The sequence below is a fragment of the Pyrgilauda ruficollis genome, unplaced genomic scaffold (assembly GCF_017590135.1).
Source record: "Pyrgilauda ruficollis isolate IOZ18807 unplaced genomic scaffold, ASM1759013v1 scaffold149, whole genome shotgun sequence".
Lineage (NCBI taxonomy): Eukaryota > Metazoa > Chordata > Aves > Passeriformes > Passeridae > Pyrgilauda > Pyrgilauda ruficollis.
In genome coordinates this window covers 24,314-42,394 of record NW_024513543.1, presented here as the reverse complement: position 1 = coordinate 42,394, position 18,081 = coordinate 24,314, and the positions used below count along the sequence as shown (strand labels likewise).

Sequence of the window (18,081 nt, the reverse complement as noted above, 5' to 3'; positions counted from 1 at the left end):
CCAAATTTTCTCCATCCTTCTTTGGGTAGTTGAGGTTAAATGTCCAAATTTGATGACAGATAAAATTCCAGTGTGGACTCAATTTGAGCAGCACCTGGATTTCAGAAGTGGCAGTTGGGTAGTTGAGGTAGTTGAGGCTTGGGTAGTTGAGGCTAAATGTTCACATTTAATGACAGATAAAATTCCAGTGTGGACTCAATTTGAGCAGCACCTGGATTTCAGAAGTGGCAGTTGGGTAGTTGAGGTAGTTGAGGCTTGGGTAGTTGAGGCTAAATGTTCACATTTAATGACAGATAAAATTCCAGTGTGGACTCAATTTGAGCAGCACCTGGATTTCAGAAGTGTCTCCTTTCATTTAAAAAAAAAATTCTGAAAATAGCGTTGCATGCAATGCAAATAAATGGATGAAAATTAACCTTGCAGAGCAGTAAATGTTTGAGCAGCACCTGGATTTCAGAAGTGGCAGTTGGGTAGTTGAGGTAGTTGAGGCTTGGGTAGTTGAGGCTAAATGTTCACATTTAATGACAGATAAAATTCCAGTGTGGACTCAATTTGAGCAGCACCTGGATTTCAGAAGTGTCTCCTTTCATTAAAAAAAAAAATTCTGAAGATAGCGTTGCATGCAATGCGAATAAATGGATCAAACCAATCCAAAAGTGTCAGCATCACACAGAAGATGGAGGACAAGAAGAAGGAGGACAGGACACACCCAGATTCTTCTGTCTTGCCTCTTGAACCCCCATTCTAAAACCCCAAAATTCTACTTTTTCACCCTGTGACAAAGTAACCATCATTCTACTCAAACTCTTGTGGCTTGTACATCTTCACACAAAGCTGGTAGTTTGTCCATGGGCTAAAATCAAAGGCACAGGTGTTTTTGACTCCGTGCCAGGGTCTCAAGTCATGCAGGGCAGCCAGAGGAATGGGTTCTGACCCAGGGCCAGCTTTGGCACAGCTGTGGATTTATCACAGAATTCTTTGGACTACAGAGAGCGAATTTCTTTATTCCATCTCATTCCACTTTTTTTTTTTTTAATTATTTTTTGTTTTCCTCTAAAGGTTTGGATAAAATAGAATTCCTCCAGAGCCACGAGAACCAGGAGATCTACCAGAAAGCCTTTGATTTGATTGAGCACTACTTTGGGGTGGAGGACGACGCCGCCGTGGCCCCGCAGGTGGACGAGAACCAGCAGCAATACATCTTCCAGCAACCCGAGGCTCCCATGGAAGGATTCCAGCTATAATCCTGGGGGAAAAAAAAAAAAAACAAAACAAAAAAACCCACCACAAACTTTCTGGAAAGTTTGGGAGAGCAGCTGCTGGTCCTGGCTGGGAAGGTTGGACACTCAGTGCTCCTGTTTAGGAAAACTCTACGAACACCGCGAGCGGCCGGTGCTGCCGGAGAGAAGGGGAATTTCTGCTCCTTGATCCTTTGGGCTGCTGCTCACCTTGGCTTTGGAGGCAGGAAGGACACAGAGGTGACAGGTGGCACCTCTTGGTGGCTTCTTCTTTGTGGTGGTGTCTCCCCAGTGCAGTTTTTACCTCGGGTACTCCAGCCTTGGGTTGGGTGAGGACACGGAGAGGAGGGAGCTGTTCTGGCCACAGTAATTCTGCAAAACCTGGCTTGATCTAATTAAATTTCCTTTTTTTTTTTTTTTTTCCTTTTTTGTTTTTGCACATGTTACTCTTTATTAAAGACTCTTTAATATGCCAAGAGCAAAATTTAGCCCTGGCCTTCCTCCTTCAGGTGGACAGTCCTGGTGAAGCCAGGACCAGTTCCCTGATGAAAAATACTGAAAATGGACAGAAAAATGAGAATCTCTCACTGCTGGGAAGTTTTGTTGTTTTTGTTTTTTTTTTTTTTTTTTTTTTTGCTGGTTCCCTTTTTTTTCTTTTTTTTTTTTTTTTTTTTTTTTTTTCTGCTGCTTCCCTTTGTCTAGATTTTTTTTTTGTTTGTTTGTTTTTTGGAAGAACTGCTAGTGGTATTTCCAAGGATTAAAAACAAAACAAAAAAAAAAGCAACAAGAGCCCAAAGATGGGAACTGGGGTGGATTTTTTGGAGCAGGAAGCACAGCTGCTGTTGCACAGGTTTGGTTTGCGTTGTACTGACTGATCTCAGAGCTCTGAAATGCTGAAACCCACCTTCATCTTTACTTGAAATACTTTATTTGCCATGAGAAACATGGGCTGAATTCTGGGTTTTTCCTGCCTTGGGGTGGTTTGGGGTGGAGGAACATTTGGCTCCACCTGCCAGCAGTGACAGGAGCTCCAACAGCACCAGGTTTTCAGGTTTACCTCCTGCTCACAGTCAGATAATGCACATTTTACTTCCAAAAAACGGCAAATCTCTGTATTTTTTATATTATAGAAAGGGAGATATTTGTCTAATTGGGCCACAGAGAAAACTCTATATGAAATTGCTGTGATTGCTGTAAATAAGCACTGTGAGGCAGGCACACCTGGATCCCCCCGGGGCTCGGGGCTGTCCTGCGGTGAGCGCGGAGCTCCCCGAGCCCCCGCGGCGCTTTTTGGGCCGATTTGTCCCGATTTCAGTCAAAGCAGAGGAGCAAACCCCCGGTGCTGGGTTAGGGGGGAGCCGAGCCCTTGTTGTGGAACGAATAAACTCCAGCTGTGCAGGTGTCCGGCTGTGCTGTGATGGGGGTACCGGGGATGGGGGCTCGGTGACCTTGGGAGGGGCCCCCGGTGCCCGGTAACGGCGGCGGCGCGCGGGGCGTGCTGGGAGTTGTAGTTTCCAGGCCGGCCAGGTGCAGTGCATGCTGGGAAATGTAGGCCGCAGGTTGGGGTTTTTTTGTTGTTTTTTTGGGGTGTTTTTTTGGTTTTTTTTTTGTTGTTTTTTTTTTTTTCCCCTCCTCCTTCCCCCCTTCCCTTCTTCCTCCTCCTCTTCCTCCTCCAGACGAGCAGGGCGGGAATTGTCCCTAGGGCAGCCATCCGCTAGGCATGCCGGGAGTTGTAGGCCATAGTTCCTCTTCTTTCTCATCCTCTTCTTCCCCAGCCGCGGGGCATGGCGGTAGTTGTAGGATACAGTTTCCTTCCCCCTTCCCTTCTTCGTCCTCCTCTTCCTCATCCTCTCCTTCCAGCCCTACGGAGCAGGCCGGGAGCTGTAGTTCCTGCTGCGACCCCCGCGCTCTTGCCGCGTCTCCCCGGTGCTTCCCGGCAGCCCCCGCGCGGCGGGCGCTGATTGGGCGGCGGCGCTGGCGGGCGCACGCGCGGCCGTTGGAGGCCCCGGGCCGAGCCGCTCCCTCAGCGCCGGTACCGCCGGAACCGCCGCAACCGCCGCTGCACCGGCACCGGCAGGGCACCGGCACCCAGCGCCCCGCCGATTCGCCGGGCCCCCGCCGGGCCCTGCGCGCCCGTTGGCTGAGGAACGAGGCGACACCTGCGTCAGACCGCCGGCGCTGACGTCACGGGGTGCGCGCGTGACGTCACGGCGGTGCGGGGAGGGGGGCCGGGCGGTGACACGGGCCGGGCTCTGCCGCCGCTCCGCCCGCCGGTTTTCCTTCCAGCAGCCCCGGCACGGCCGGTCCCGGTGTCACCGGGGAGCCTTCTTTCTCTCGGGACCAGCGGGAGCTGCGCTGCCAGCTCCTGGTTAGGGTGATAATGGGAAGGATGAGAACATCCAGACCCCTCAGGGGATGGGGATGAGGATGAGGAGCTGGGATTTCAGGCTCTCCTTGGCCAGGGAATTCAGCAGGAATCGACCTCTGTGCTGTGCAGGCTCTGATTTCTGGGTCAGCTGTGAAGTCCCAGAGTTGGGAAGGGCACAAAGGGCTGAGGGGGTTGTGCCCAGCAGGGGAAATTCTCTTATCTGTGGGCTGGGAGGTGCTGCCTTGCTCCAGAGGGAGATTCCAACAGGAATTATCCTGACACAAACCGGGAATCAAGAGATGCTTTCCTCAGCACTGAGCTTCTGCTGAGAACAGGCTCCTTCCTTGCCAGCCAGGGCTGATGACTCCTAAAATCCTGCAGATGTCCTCAAAGCCTCTCCCTTCTGTCTCTGCAGGGCCTGAGAGGGTGCAGAGGCTGTGATGAAGAACCAGGGAGTGGAGACCAAAGCAGCTCCACGTCCTTCCAGAACGAGCAGCGGGATGGGGCTGGAAGAGGGAGACTCACCAGAGGCTGCAGCTCCCCCAGAAGGTGGGGGACCCCTGGGGGCTGGGGGGTTCTGTCCCTGCCCATGGCTGGGGCACTGCTGGCATCCCCTGGGGTGTGTGAGGGCAGCTCGGAGCCTGGGGAGAGCCAGGGAGCTGCTTTTATTGCAGCTCTTTGGAGGGACAGAAAATCCTGGGTTTCCAGGCAAAAAATCCTGGGTTTCCAGGACAGAAAATCCTGGTATTCCAGGGCAGAAAATCCTAGTTTTCCAAGCAGAAAATTCCGATTTTCCTTGGCAGAAAATCCTGGTTTTCCAGGCAAAAAAATCCTTGGTTTCCAGGACAGAAAATCCTGGTTTTCCAGGGCAGAAAATCCTGGGTTTCCTGTGATGAAAATCCTGGTTTTCCAGGCAAAAAAGTCCTTGGTTTCCAGGACAGAAAATCCTGGTTTTCTAGGGCAGAAAATCCTGGTTTTCCTGAGAAGAAAATCCTGGTTTTCCTGGACAGAAAATCCTGGGTTTCCAGGGTAGAAAATCCTGGGTTTCCAGGGTAGAAAATCCTGGGTTTCCAGGGTAGAAAATCCTGGGTTTCCAGGGTAGAAAATCCTGGATTTCCTGAGAAGAAAATCCTGGGTTTTCCAGGCAGAAAATCCTGTTTTTTTCCTGTTCCTGTGTGTGTGCAGTCCTGGAGGAGTTCCCCTCTCCTGCCTGCTGCCAGGATGTTCTGCCTGCTCCATCCCTGTTTGATGCCACCTGCTCTTACCCGGGTTTCAAATCCGTTTTTATGCTAAAAAACCCAGCCCTGGAGCTGCCGATTCCTCTGGGGGGGGAAAAAGCTCACACACAACCTGCTTTCCTTTAAAATAAAAAAAAAAAGTAGGGGAGAGGGGGGAATTCTCCCTCTTGACAGATGTCAGGGGCTTGGTCATGCTCTGCTATCAAAGGAGAGGCTGTTGGGAATGCCCTGACAATGGAACAAAGCAGGAAAATCCTCCCATTCCCTGCAGGGTGAGAGGAGGCGGGGAAAGCCTCAATTTATAGGAATGTGCCCCCTGTTGATGGAGTGACAAAACTGTCTTTTGTCCCCTTAAAAAGCAAATAAGCTCAGAAGTTTCTCTCTTTAATTAGGTGAGAAGACACCTCATAGGACCTGGGGGGATTCACCCCAAACTTAAGGATACCAAATCGGACAGGAGCCAAAAAGTCCCACCTAAGCAATTTACTAGAAAAAGAAGAGAACAAAGAAACTAATTGCTTTTGTGAGGTGTTTTACCAGCAGCAAGAACCTCTTGCACCTAGCTCGGTCTTTCTTCGTAAAGAGTTTTGTTGTTTTGCCTTTTATTAAAACTTTTCTGTTTCCAGCACTGCCACAGAAGCCATACTGCTGATTTGATGCCTTCTAAGGCAGCTGAGCTACCTTGGGTGTGAAATAAACCTCCAAGAGCTTACAAAACCTGGCTCAAGGAGACCCTCATTTCATCAATTCTTTTTTGTGCTCCCTTTTTTCCCCCCCAGCTCCCCTGACTCAGGAGGATCCCAAATCCTCCCGCGACGTCTCTGAGGAGCTGAGCCGGCAGCTGGAGGACATCCTGAGCACCTACTGTGTGGATGCCAGCCAGGAGAACCCAGGGGAGGATGGGGGGCACGGGGATGCCCCCGAGGAGCCCGACAAGACCCTCAGTGAATCCCCCAGGAACGGGGAGCAGGAGCCAGGAGGCCCCGAGATCAACGGAGAGAAGGAGAACTCCAAGGGAAGCGAGGAGTTCCGGCCTGGAGAGGAGGCTGCAGACAGGGATCAGAAGAAAGCTCAGGAGAAGAAGAAAGCCAAGGGTTTAGGTGAGGGATTCCCAGCTCTTCAGGAGTTACGAGGAAGGATTCCCAGCTCCCCACGGGTTGAGATAAAGGATTCCCAGCTCCCCAAGGGTTTAGATAAAGGATTCCCTACTCCCCAAGGGTTTAGGGGAAGGATTCCCAGCTCCCCAAGGCTTTAGGTGAGGGATTTCCAACTCTTCAGGAGTTTAGGGCAAGAATTCCCAGCTCCCCAAGGGTTTAGGAGAAGGATTCCCAGCTCCCCACGGGTTGAGATAAAGGATTCCCAGCTCCCCAAGGGTTATGGGAAAGGATTCCCTGCTCCAGCTGTGCCCAAGGATATCAGTGCGTGGATAAATGGATTTTGTCCCACACTAATCATTCCGGGGGAAGTCAGAGCCTTGGATGTGTTTGGGGACATCCTCCAGTTCTGTTCTGCACCAGTGCAGCCTCTGAATTCCGTGGGTTTCTCTTCTGCTGGGCACAGCTGGCTCCAGCCAGCCCAGGGATGGTTTTCCCCTCCAAAATCCAGCTGCTCCAGTTGTTCTCCCACCATGGGGAAATCCTGGGAACGCTCTGGGAACCTGCTCAGCCCCTGATTTTTCCATCTTTCCAAGCCAGAACTCTGTGTGAAGCCATTTTATCCCATTTATTGCATTATTCCCATTCCATGGCTCCTTCCAGGCAAGGAAATCACTTTGCTGATGCAGACCCTGAACACCCTGAGCACGTCAGAGGAGAAACTGGCAGCTCTGTGCAAGAAATACGCTGAGCTGGTGAGTCCTGGGGCTGGGGGAGCCCTTTGAGAGGGACATTCCAGGGTCACCCTGGAGCTTTGTGGTGTCCTGGGAGCCCTGCAGTGCTGGATCTCTGCCTGGCAGAGGGTGGGCATTGCTGGCTGCAGCCTGCTGCTGTTTGTGAAGCGTGGCCAGAAGGAATTTTGGCAAATGTGGGTGCAAGAGGAGCTCAGTTTCAGCCACACAAAGCCTGATCCCACGTTTAAGCAGAGCCAAGGTGGAGTTCCAAGCGTGGATCTGGAGCTGGAGGAGGTTTGGGGCTCCCTGTGAATGTCCAAAATGTCCATGGGTGGCTTTTCCCTGTGCTGGGGGAACGTGGAGCTCCTTCCAATTCCAGCAGGATGGGAATTGAGGAAGGAGAAAAGCCCTTGGGCTCTGTGGCTGCTCTGCCCAGGAGTGTCACAAACCTTCCACTGCATTTTCCTGCAGTTTTCCATGAGAAGAAAAAAGATTATTGTGGTATATCAATGAAAATTCCACATCCAGGTCAGGCAGGTTTCGTGACTTCCACGGAAAACTCCTGCAGTTTTCCATGGGTTAAAAAAAAAACAAAAACAAAACCCAGAAAAAACCCTGTGGAAAACTCCTGCAGTTTTCCATGCAGGAAAAAAATAACAAAACAAAAAGAAAAACTATGGAAAACTCCTGCAGTTTTTCACAAGGAGGAAAAAATTTCCGTGGAGAAAAGAAATTTTATCCTGGCATATCTGTCCTTGTGGCACGGGCAGCTGGTGTCCCCTCAGGGATGTAGATGGTGTCCCCTCAGGGATGCACAGTGTCCCTCAGGGATGCACAGTGTCCCTCAGGGTGCACACAGTGTCCCTCAGGGTGCACACAGTGTCCCTCAGGGATGTAGTTGGTGTCCCTCAGGGTGCACACAGTGTCCCTCACGGGGCACAGCTCTGCCCTGCTCCCCTCAGCCTCTGCTCCCGTGTCGCAGCTGGAGGAGCACCGGAACTCGCAGAAGCAGATGAGGATCCTGCAGAAGAAGCAGAGCCAGCTGGTGCAGGAGAAGGATCACCTGCAGGGCGAGCACAGCAAGGCCATCCTGGCGCGCAGCAAGCTGGAGAGCCTGTGCCGCGAGCTGCAGAGGCACAACCGCACCCTCAAGGTGCCCCCGCCGCCCTGCCCATCCCAGCCCTGCCTCCCCCTCCAGGAGCCCCGGGGGCAGCCCCAGCTGTGCCAGTGCTGTCCCCACGCTGCCATCCGGGCAGGGTTTGCTGTGGCCCGCGGTGTCTGGGTTGTTGTGTCAGGGTTTGTCCCCTGGAGGAAGGGAAGGGGAAGGCCCAGAGTTGTGTCCTGAGGGATAAGAGGAATAATGGGAGGATGGGTGGGTCGGGGACAACATTTGGGAAATTTTCCTCATGGATATAAGGAATAATGGGAGGCTGAATGGGTTGGGAACATCATTTTGGGAGGTTTTTCTTATGGAAATAAGGAGTAATGTAAGGCTGAATTCATTTGGAACATAATTTTGGGAAGTTTTCCTGAAGGATATAATGACATCATTTTGGGAAGTTTTCCTGATGAATATAAGGAATCATGGGAGGCTGAATGGGTTGGAAACACAGTTTTGGGAAGTTTTCCTGATGGGTATAAGGACATAATTTTGGGAGGTTTTTCTTATGGATATAAGGAATAATGGGAGGCTGGGTGGGTTGGAAACATCATTTAGAGAAGTTTTCCTGATGGATGTAAGAACATAATTTTGGGAGTTTTCCTGATGGGTATAAGGAATCACAGGAGGCTGAATGGGTTGGGAAAATAATTTCAGGAAGTTTTCCTGATGGATATAAGGAATCGCGGGAGGCTGGGTGTTTTGGGAACATCATTCTGGGGAATTTCTCCCTTACCTGCCGCATCCCTGCCGCAGGAGGAGGGCGTCCAGCGTGCCAGGGAGGAGGAGGAGAAGAGGAAGGAGGTGACCTCTCACTTCCAGGTGACCCTGAACGACATCCAGCTGCAGATGGAGCAGCACAACGAGCGCAACTCGAAGCTGCGCCAGGAGAACATGGAGCTGGCCGAGAGGCTCAAGAAGCTCATCGAGCAGTACGAGCTGAGGGAGGAGGTGGGTCAGCCCTGGGAGCCCCTTCCTGCTGCCACAGGGTGGGGAGGGAGCTCTGGCTGTGCCCTGAGCTGTGCTGCTGTTCCCCCTGCAGCACATTGACAAGGTGTTCAAGCACAAGGAGCTGCAGCAGCAGCTGGTGGACGCCAAACTGCAGCAGGCCCAGGAGATGCTGAAGGAGGCAGAGGAGAGGCACCAGAGGGAGAAGGATTTTGTAAGTGTTGGAGCAGTTGGTTGAGGCGATTTTTGGCTCTTAGTGTGGATCCCTGGGTGTTATCCCAGATGTTGGCATGTCCAGCAGCCAGGCTGGAGCCCTGCTGTGCTCCCTGTGCCTCTCCTGAGCAGGGCTGGGCCAGGAGCAGTCCCAGGTAACTGCTTTGCTCTTCCCCAGCTTTTGAAGGAAGCTGTGGAGTCTCAGAGGATGTGTGAGCTGATGAAGCAGCAGGAGACCCACCTCAAGCAGCAGGTGAGTTCCCTGCTCAGCTTGTTTTGTTTGGGGATTTCCCTCCCTCCCTGAACAACCCAAAGTTCCTTAATCTGGAAAACAGAGGGGCAGGATCCCTGCTGGGTTTGGTTTTGTGAGCTGAGGCTTTGTTCAGGGATCGTTTCCCAGTGCTGGGAGCAGTCATGGGATCAGCCAGGAGGAGTTTGTGGAACACTCTGCTCTGAGGATGTTTCCCTAGGACAGAATTTGCCTTTGGCACAGCAGCTCCTGCTGTTTGTCCTTGTCCCAGGGCAGCAGCTCAGCCCTTGGCTGGGCTCTCCCCTCCCAGGCACTGGAGCCATGAGCTCCCTGTCTCTCCCCACAGCTGGCTCTGTACACAGAGAAGTTTGAGGAGTTCCAGAACACCCTTTCCAAAAGCAGTGAAGTGTTCACAACGTTCAAACAGGAGATGGAGAAGGTGGGTGATGCTTTTTCCTCCGTGCTGCTGGGAGCTGGAAGAGCCCCAGCTCCAAATTTCAGTTATTTTAGATCTACACCCAAAATTTGGGGTGACATTGCAATGTTCTCCCTGGGGTTTATATCTTTTGATCCCTGTGGGTCCCTTCCAGCTTATTTTGTGACTCCATTTGTGCCCTTTCTGTGCTTCTGTAGATGACCAAGAAAATCAAGAAGCTGGAGAAGGAGACCACCATGTACCGCTCCCGCTGGGAGAGCAGCAACAAGGCCCTCCTGGAGATGGCAGAGGAGGTGAGGGCAGGCTCTGGAGCAGCTGGGGAGGGTGGCATGGGGACAGGACAGGTCCTGCCTCGGTGCTCTGTGAGGGCAGAAGAAGCTCCTTGGTGCTTTGGGTGCTGAAGGTTTCCTTGGTTTCCCTGGGAACAGTCATCATGATTGGATTCCAGGCTTCCCAAAAATCAGTCACGGAATGGTTTGGGCTGGAAGGGACCTTAAAGTTCATCCCATTCCACCCCCTGCCATGGGCAGGGACACCTTCCACTATTCCAGCTTTCTCCAAGCCTGGCCTTGGACACTTCCAGGGATCCAGGGGCAGCCACAGCTTCTCTGGGCACCCTCCCAGGGAGGAATTTCATCCCAATATCCCACCTAACCCTGCCCTCCTTCCATTTCAAAGCTGTCCCTGCTCTCTCACGTCCCCCTGGGGTTTCACCTCTCCCTTTGTGCCTGTTTCCCTGCAGAAAACCCTGCGGGACAAGGAGCTGGAGGGGCTGCAGGTGAAGATCCAGCGCCTGGAGAAGCTGTGCCGGGCGCTGCAGACGGAGCGCAACGACCTCAACAAGAAGGTGCAGGACCTGTGTGCCCACACAGAGCTGCTGGAGCCTCTGAAGGAGCCACCCCGGGACAGCTCCGAGGCAGCTCCAGATTCCCTGAGCCCGGGAAAGGCCTCACAGAGCCCGGATCCTGCAGGAATCCCAGCAGAACTGAGCACAGGAGCAGCAGGGCAGAGCGGAACTGAGCAGGGCACTGACTGAGCCCCGGGCAGGGCACACAGCTGGGGTGAGGGAGGGTGACCTGGGAGCTGCTTTAGATTCCACTCTCCCTGTCCTGGGACAGGTGGGGAAGGACAGGACACAGCCCGCTTGGGGATGTGAGATTTCCTAGTTTAGGTTTTTGGAGGGTTTTTTTAAGATTTTATATATATATATATATATATATAAATATATATATATATATAAGATATATAAAAATGTGCAGGGCAACACTTTATCTATGGATATCCATAAGAAGCAAAGGGCCCAGCTCCCTGCCTGCCTGTGTGAATATTGAAAATACGGAGGCTCAGCTGATTGTCCCTCTCACTCAAGGACCTGGTCACTGGCAGGCTCAGGAGAGCAGGGCACAGGGACAAGGGACACGCCTCCACCATCACAAGCACTCCACTCTGGAGTGACAGCAGAGCTGGGAGAATTCCAGAACATTCCCAGTGCTGGATTCTCTCTCTTCCCCCCGCCAGGCAGGAGGAAGCTCCTGGACTGGCTCTTGCTAGCAGCTCCTGTGTGAGCTGAGGGCACAAGAGGCTGCTCCCCTGCTCTCCGTGGGCTCTGTGTCTGCAGTGGGGACGAGGAGAAGCAGGAAAAGGGGTGCCTGGTCCCACCCTTGGGAATTTTTGCTCTTCCCAGGCCCTGCCAATCTCAAAACCGCCTTATAATTCACAGTTGCCTCTTTGCTGAACGCACACGTGCACAAAGTGTATTAAACAGTTAACCCAAAGGTCTAATTCCCAAGTGTTTCGCATCGTTGTGCACAGGGATTGGGGAGGTGCCCCGAGCCCTCTGCCCCAGCCCTGGAGGCGTCCACGGAGCTGGGACTGCAGGAGGATCAAACCTCAGAGTTGTGTGTGCTCCTCGAGCTGCTGCTCCAGCCCGGATCAGCTCCCAGGCTGTGCCCTGGGGCTGGGATCAGCTCCCAGGCTCTGCCCTGGGGCTGGGATCAGCTCCCAGGCTGTGCCCTGGGGCTGGGATCAGCTCCCAGGCTGTGCCCTGGGGCTGGGATCAGCTCCCAGGCTCTGCCCTGGGGCTGGGATCGGCTCCCAGGCTCTGCCCTGGGGCTGGGATCGGCTCCCAGGCTGTGCTCTGGGGCTGCTCCTGCCGTCCCCCCAGCCTGGGGGTGCCTGTGCTCTCCCAGCCCCACTTCTCCTTCCCCTCTCTGCTTGGAAGAGCATCTCCCCAGTGCTGCCTCACCCTGCAGGGCCTGGATGTGCTGGGAGGGAGTTTAGGGACAGCGTGGGACCTGCTGGCACCAGGTTTTGGGATTTTCCTTGGTTTGTCAAGACTTTGTCTTTTCGCTGTTCTTTTGGAAGACTGGGCTCGCTTCAGACCTTGCTGCAGCTTCTGTTTGTGACAGACTTTATTCCCAGCATTGCCTTCCTGGTGCTGGAAGCTGATCCCCACCGTGGATGTATCCAGTGGATCCGTCTGGGATTCTCTTCTGGCACCACAGCTGCTCTCACATCTTCCCTCCATGGAGGACCTGCCTCCCTGTCTCCTTCTCCAGGGAATCCAGATCTGAGGAGGGCAGCATGGACGGGCTCTGAGGCTCCACAGAGCCGTGCTGGACACCCACTGGGACAGTCCCTGGAGCTGGGGTGGCTTTGTCTTCCAGCCCCTGCTGTCAGCTCAGTTCCTCTGGGATGATCCATGAATGTAACCCAGCCAGGCTGAGCTGCTGACATCTGGACTTGAGTAAAAGCAAAACCCCTTAGAAATTCACCAAACCCCCTTTTTTTCTGTCTTTTCCCTGTTAAGGTACAGAAAGCTCCTCGTGTGTATCCTGTATCCAATAGAAACACTCCCAACCTCGCTGCTGCCTCTGGTGTCTCTCTTCTTTACCACGGGGAGTGAACTGAAGATTTTGGGCTGTGGGGACTTCCCTGTGTCCTGTCACAGCTGATGTCACAGTTGAGACAGCCACGATGCCCAGAGTGTCACCATACAATTTCAGAAAGCTTCAACCCCTACAGGGTAACATCATGTCACCTCAGGAGGCTGCAAGCATCAGCCCTTGTTGTTCTTTACCCAAGTTTTTACACCCCTCACGTTCATGCATGGCACCTGTGTGCCCTTTGCTCAGCACACCTGGGCACTCCGTGGCTCTGCTGCCGGTGCTGCTGCCCTGCTGTTCACAGCTGCAAACTGGGGAGCAGCCCCGACCCCACACACTGAGTACCTACACACAGCTCTGTTCCCAATCCCCACCATCTACCCACAAAACCTACACACAGCCCCAATCCAAATCCCCTCAAACTGTACCTACACACAGCCCCAATCCCCACAAACTACACACAAAACCTACACACAGCCCCAATCCAAATCCCCTCAAACTAACCCCACACACTGAGTACCTACACACGGCTCTGTTCCCAATCCCCTCAAACTGTACCTACACACAGCCCCAATCCCCACAATCTACACACAAAACCTACACACAGCCCCAATCCAAATCCCCTCAAACTGTACCTACACACAGCCCCAATCCCCACAATCTACACACAACACCTACACACAGCCCCGCTCCCAATCCCCACGAACTCCTCCTGCCCTGTCCCAGAGCTCTGCTCCTCCTTTCCCCTGGGAATGAGCTGGGGGAGGCTGCAAGGGGCGTTTTGCTGCGGTGGGGATGGGATGTCCCTGCTCAGAGGGGACATCGGGGTGTCCCCAGCGTGAGCTGGCATCTCCCTCCCGGGACGCTGCAGCCACCAGCCCTGAGGGTCCCGGCTCTGGGGGTACCAACCCCCCCTCCCGGCTGGTCCCTTGTGCCCCCATCGGCTCCAAAATGTCCAAGATCGGTTAAAAATCCTGCCGGCATTTACAGCAGCGGCCGCGCTCGGGCTGGAAGGGGGGGGACGGGATTTGTTAATCCCGGCCCTGCGCCAGGGCTGGCGGCCCTTCCCGGCTGCTTCCAGCAGGGACGGACCCGCGGCGCGGCGGGGACACCGGAGGGGACTCGGGGTAAAGCCCGCGGCCGGGGGGCGGGAGGGATGGCAGGAACCGGCCGGGGGCTCCGCGGGCTCGGGGAGCGGATCCCGCCCCGTTCCCGACCCTGCGGGATGCTGATCCCGGGGCTGATCCCGGGGCACGTCCGCGGATCCCGCGGGCAGCCGCTGTCCGGCGGAGCCCGGAGGAAGTTCCCTTTCCCTTTAAATGCAAATCCCGGGCGGTGCGGACGGTGTCCATCGGGCGGGGGGCGTCCGGCGGGCTCGGGGTGTCCCTCGCTCTCGGGGTGTCCCTCTGGTCCCGGAGGCCGGAGCGGGCCTGGCTCAGGTCAGTCCCGGCCGTGGCGCTCCGGAGGGAGGTTGGGGACAAAGGGGACAAAGGGGACAAAGGGGCTCCGCACCCCCGGAGCTGCCCCGTCCCGGCGCCGCTCGGGGCTCGGGGGGCTCGGCGGGACAAAGGGGTGACGATCCCCATACGCTCCGCTCTCGCCGGGGTGTTTTGGGGCCGAAATGCTCTTTTCCATCGAGAGACGGGGCCCGGTCGGAGCTGCGGCTGCGGTTCAGGCCCCGGCCGGACTCCTGGGGGATGCTCCGGGCGCGGGGAGAGAGCGGAGCCCCCCGGGAACGGGCACCGAGCTCCTGCTCCGCTCCTCCCGCCGCCACCCGGAGCGGCCCTCGGTGCCCGTGGCTGTCACTCCTTCACCTGGGGGTCCCGGCGCCCCTGGCTTTGTCCCCTTACCCCGGGGCTCCCCCTGCCCCCCGGGCAGCCGCATCCTCTCCCCGAGCCTCCTGTCCGTGCAGGGAAGGAGCTTCCCCGCGCCGCGTCCGCCGCACGCCCGGTGCCGGTGCCGCAGCCCCCGCAGCCCCCGCCCGGCCATGGAGGAGCGCAGGAAGAAGCGGAGCCCGCAGAGCTGCCTGGCCCAGCCCGCCGGGGCCCCGCGGCCGCTGCCCCCCAGCAAGAGCGCGTCCTTCGCGCTGCCGCTGCCCTCGCCCCGGCAGCGGCCGCGGCCCCGCCGGTCAGTGCGGCCCCGGGGAACCGGCGCGGCCCCGAGCGGGCGGTGCCGGTGCCAACGCCGCGCTCCCCGCAGGGCCAGCAAGGAGCGGGCGCGGGCGGGCGCGGGGGGCGGCCGGGGGGCTCCGCTGCAGCACAGCTTCCTCACGGATGTGTCCGACGTGTGCGAGATGGAGCGCGGGCTGCTCAGCCTCCTCAGCGACTTCCACTCGGGAAAGCTGCAGGCGTTCGGTGAGGGACGGCGGGGGGGGTGGGATCCATGGGATGGGATGGGATCTATGGGATGATGCCAGTAGCAGTGACAGTGACACTGGTGACGGTGACGGTGCTGGCGCTTCCCCTTGACCCGCTCTCAGACAGAAGCTGCACCTGGCCGAGAGCTCGGACCCCGAGGACGCGGCGCCCTGACCCCGACCCTGTCCCTGTCCCTGTCCCCTTCCCCGTCCCCGTCCCCGCCATCCCCAGGACTCCCGGGCGGCCCGGGCCGGGCGCCCCCCGCCATGGCGGCGGCGGTCGCGGCCCGATGACGTCAGCAGGCGGCGCCGGGGCCATGGCGGCCGCGCCGGGCCCGCGGGCCGGGGCCGAGGGGGAGCGGCGGCTCCTGCGCTCCGTGACCCGGCTGCAGGTGCGGGACCGGCCCGGGGGAACGCGGGGCCGGCGGGGGAGCGGGGCCGGGAGGGGAAGGGGAAAGGTGGATGGCGCCTTTGGGGTGCACGTCGGGATGAGACCCCTGGGGTGGCACGTCTGGAGCGGGCCGTGAGCGCACCTCGGGCCGGGCACCCCCGAGCGGGCACCTCCATGAGGGCAGCTCCGGGCGGGCTCTTCCGTGAGGGCTCCTCCATGAAGGAACCCACGTGAGGGTACCTCCGTGAGGGCACCCCCGGGCCAGCACCTCCGTGAAGGCAGCTCCATGAGGGCTCCTCTATGAGGGCACCCCCGGACGGGCACCTTCGGGCGGACTCCTCCGTGAGGGCTCCTTCTTGAGGGCTCCTCCGTGAGCGCAGCTCCGTGAGGGCAGCTCCGTGAGGGCAGCTCTATGAGGGCAGCTCCGTGAGCGCAGCTCCATGAGGGCAGCTCCATGAGGGCTCTCCCGTGAGGGCGAGCGGGCACCTCCATGAGGGCAGCTCCGGGCGGGCTCTTCCGTGAGGGCTCCTCCATGAGGGAACCCACGTGAGGGCACCCCCGGGCCAGCACCTCCGTGAGCGCAGCTCCGTGAGGGCCCCTCCGTGAGGGCAGCTCCATGAGGGCCGCTCCATGAGGGCAGCTCTATGAGGGCAGCTCCGTGAGCGCAGCTCCATGAGGGCAGCTCCATGAGGGCTCTCCCGTGAGGGCAGCTCCATGAGGGCTCTCCCGTGAGGGCAGCTCCGTGTGGGCAGCTCCGTGTGGGCAGCTCCATGAGGGCTCTCCCGTGAGGGCAGCTCCGTGAGGGCAGCTCCGTGTGGGCAGCTCCATGAGGGCTCTCCCGTGAGGGCTCCCCCGGCCGCGGGGGGATGCTGCAGCCGGCACTGCCGCCTGGGCTCGCCCGCGTTCGGTGCCGGCCCGGCCCGGTTCGGTTCGGTTCCAGCGCTGCCCCCGGGCCGTGCCAGGCCTGTGCCAGGGGGTTCCTGCTGCGGCGGCGGCTGCGGAGCGTGCGGGCGGAGTTCGAGGCCGTGGTGCTGGAGATCGAGGGCGACCTGCGGCAGCTGCGCTGGAGCGGCCGCGTCCTGCAGAGACCGCGCTTCGGCGCCGAGGTGCGGGAGCGGCACCGGGAGGGCACCGGGAGCAGCCCGGCAGCACCGGGAGCAGCCCGGCAGCGGGGATTGCGGCCCGCTGGAAGCGCTGACCGTGTGCCCCTGCCTGCAGGACGGTCCCGGCCCGGCCCCGGTGGGATTCGGCGCTCCCGGGGCAGCCCGGCCCCGGGGCAGTGCCCGGCCTGCCCAGGTGATTCCCGTGCCAGGAGAGTTCGGGTGGCTCCGAGCAGGGCAGGGTGGTGTTAACAGCTGGCACAGCTGTTCTGTTTTCTTTTACATATTTTATTTTGTTTCTTTTAATATCTTATTTGATATTTCTTTGATTTTTTAATATTTCTCTATATTTCTTTATATTTTATGTATTTTCTTTTATTTAATATTGTTTTCTATATTTTCTTTTATTTTACTATTTCCTTTGATATTTTCTTTTATATTTCTTTGATTTTTCTTTGATATTTTCTTTTCTGTTTCTTTATATTTTTTTTTCCTATTTCCTTCCTGTTCATCATCATATTTTCTTCCTATTCCTCTCATATTTTTTTACACTTTCTTGATTTTTAAAAATCTTTTTTCTCATACTTTTTCCCCTCTCCCATTGCATTGGGATTTTTTTCCCCTCTTTTCCTTTTTTTTACCCTCTTTTCCAGCCCTCTCCAGGGAAACCCTTGGATCCAGGGGAGGCTGCAGAGAACAAAACCATTCCCAGAAAAAATCCGGGAGGAGCAGGATCCTCGTGGAGCAGAGCGGGGTGGGAACATCCCCAGCTCAGCCCCCCTGCCCTGGGGAACAACCCCAAACCCTAAAAACCCCAAAAACCCCCCGGATCTGGGGTGTGGTGCTGCAGAGAACAAAACCATTCCCAGAAAAAATCCGGGAGGAGCAGGATCCTCGTGGAGCAGAGCGGGGTGGGAACATCCTCCCCTTAGCTGCCCTTCCCTGGGGCACAACCCCAAACCCTAAAAACCCCAAAAACCCCCAAAACCCCCCGGATTTGGGGCGTGGTGCTGCAGAGAACAAAACCATTCCCAGAAAAAATCCGGGAGGAGCAGGATCCTCGTGGAGCAGAGCGGGGTGGGAACATCCCCAACTCAGCCCCCCTGCCCTGGGGGACAGCCCCAAACCCCAAAAACCCCCAAAACCCCCCGGATTTGGGGCGTGGTGCTGCTCAGAGCCCCGAGGAGGAGGAGGAGGAGGAGGAAGAGGAGGGAGGAGCCCTGGGGTGGGCCAGCGACAGCAGCGAGCTGGGAGCCAGCCCAGGTGAGAGCCACAAAAACTCAGGAATGATTTGGGAATGCTGGAGCATCTCCCACAGGGCTGAGCTTTGGGGTTTTCCCTTTTTTGGGCAGAAATCCCAGAGGAGCTGCAGGGCCTGCCCCGCTGGGAGCTGCAATCCCACAGGGAACATCTCCTGCTGGAGCTGCTGTGGATCCAACAGGCCATCAGCAGCAGGAAACACGTGAGCACGGGGCTGCAGGGCAGGGGCTCTGGAAAAGGAAATAGAAAGGGATAGCAAAGGAAATAGAAAGAAATGGCAAAGAAAAGATAAAAAATATAAAGGAAAATAAAATATTAAGGTAGTAGCAAAGAAAATATAAAGGGATATCAAAGAAAATAGAAATAACAAAGAAAATATCAGAGAAAATAGAAAGAAGTAAAGAAAATATA

At 56.4% G+C, this 18,081-nt stretch overlaps 3 protein-coding genes across 6 annotated transcripts; all 3 read left to right on the top strand.

Annotated features, from left to right (window-relative positions):
* Positions 1-3,164: 3,164 nt before the first annotated feature.
* TXLNA (taxilin alpha) lies at positions 3,165-11,453 on the top strand. Of its 3 annotated transcripts, none has more exons than XM_041460899.1 (11): positions 3,165-3,451; positions 4,022-4,155; positions 5,624-5,944; positions 6,602-6,693; positions 7,655-7,825; positions 8,588-8,782; positions 8,874-8,993; positions 9,171-9,245; positions 9,589-9,681; positions 9,876-9,971; positions 10,421-11,453. In XM_041460899.1, exons 2-11 carry the CDS (start codon positions 4,047-4,049, stop codon positions 10,712-10,714), a joined length of 1,566 nt encoding a protein of 521 aa, XP_041316833.1. In that variant the 5' UTR covers positions 3,165-3,451; positions 4,022-4,046; the 3' UTR covers positions 10,715-11,453. The 3 variants fall into 3 exon arrangements, with proteins under 3 accessions (XP_041316833.1, XP_041316831.1, XP_041316832.1); XM_041460897.1 differs by having other exon boundaries at positions 3,166-3,429; XM_041460898.1 differs by lacking the exon at positions 3,165-3,451 and having other exon boundaries at positions 3,633-4,155.
* A 2,570-nt stretch (positions 11,454-14,023) lies between these two features.
* CCDC28B (coiled-coil domain containing 28B) lies at positions 14,024-15,094 on the top strand. Its single transcript, XM_041460813.1, has 3 exons — positions 14,024-14,690; positions 14,763-14,936; positions 15,043-15,094. Exons 1-3 carry the CDS (start codon positions 14,185-14,187, stop codon positions 15,092-15,094), a joined length of 732 nt encoding a protein of 243 aa, XP_041316747.1. The 5' UTR covers positions 14,024-14,184.
* IQCC (IQ motif containing C) lies at positions 14,979-17,379 on the top strand. Of its 2 annotated transcripts, XM_041460910.1 has the most exons (5): positions 14,979-15,311; positions 16,273-16,416; positions 16,529-16,606; positions 17,064-17,172; positions 17,330-17,379. In XM_041460910.1, exons 1-5 carry the CDS (start codon positions 15,210-15,212, stop codon positions 17,374-17,376), a joined length of 480 nt encoding a protein of 159 aa, XP_041316844.1. In that variant the 5' UTR covers positions 14,979-15,209; the 3' UTR covers positions 17,377-17,379. The 2 variants fall into 2 exon arrangements, with proteins under 2 accessions (XP_041316844.1, XP_041316843.1); XM_041460909.1 differs by having other exon boundaries at positions 17,064-17,379.
* The last annotated feature ends 702 nt before the right edge of the window (positions 17,380-18,081 follow it).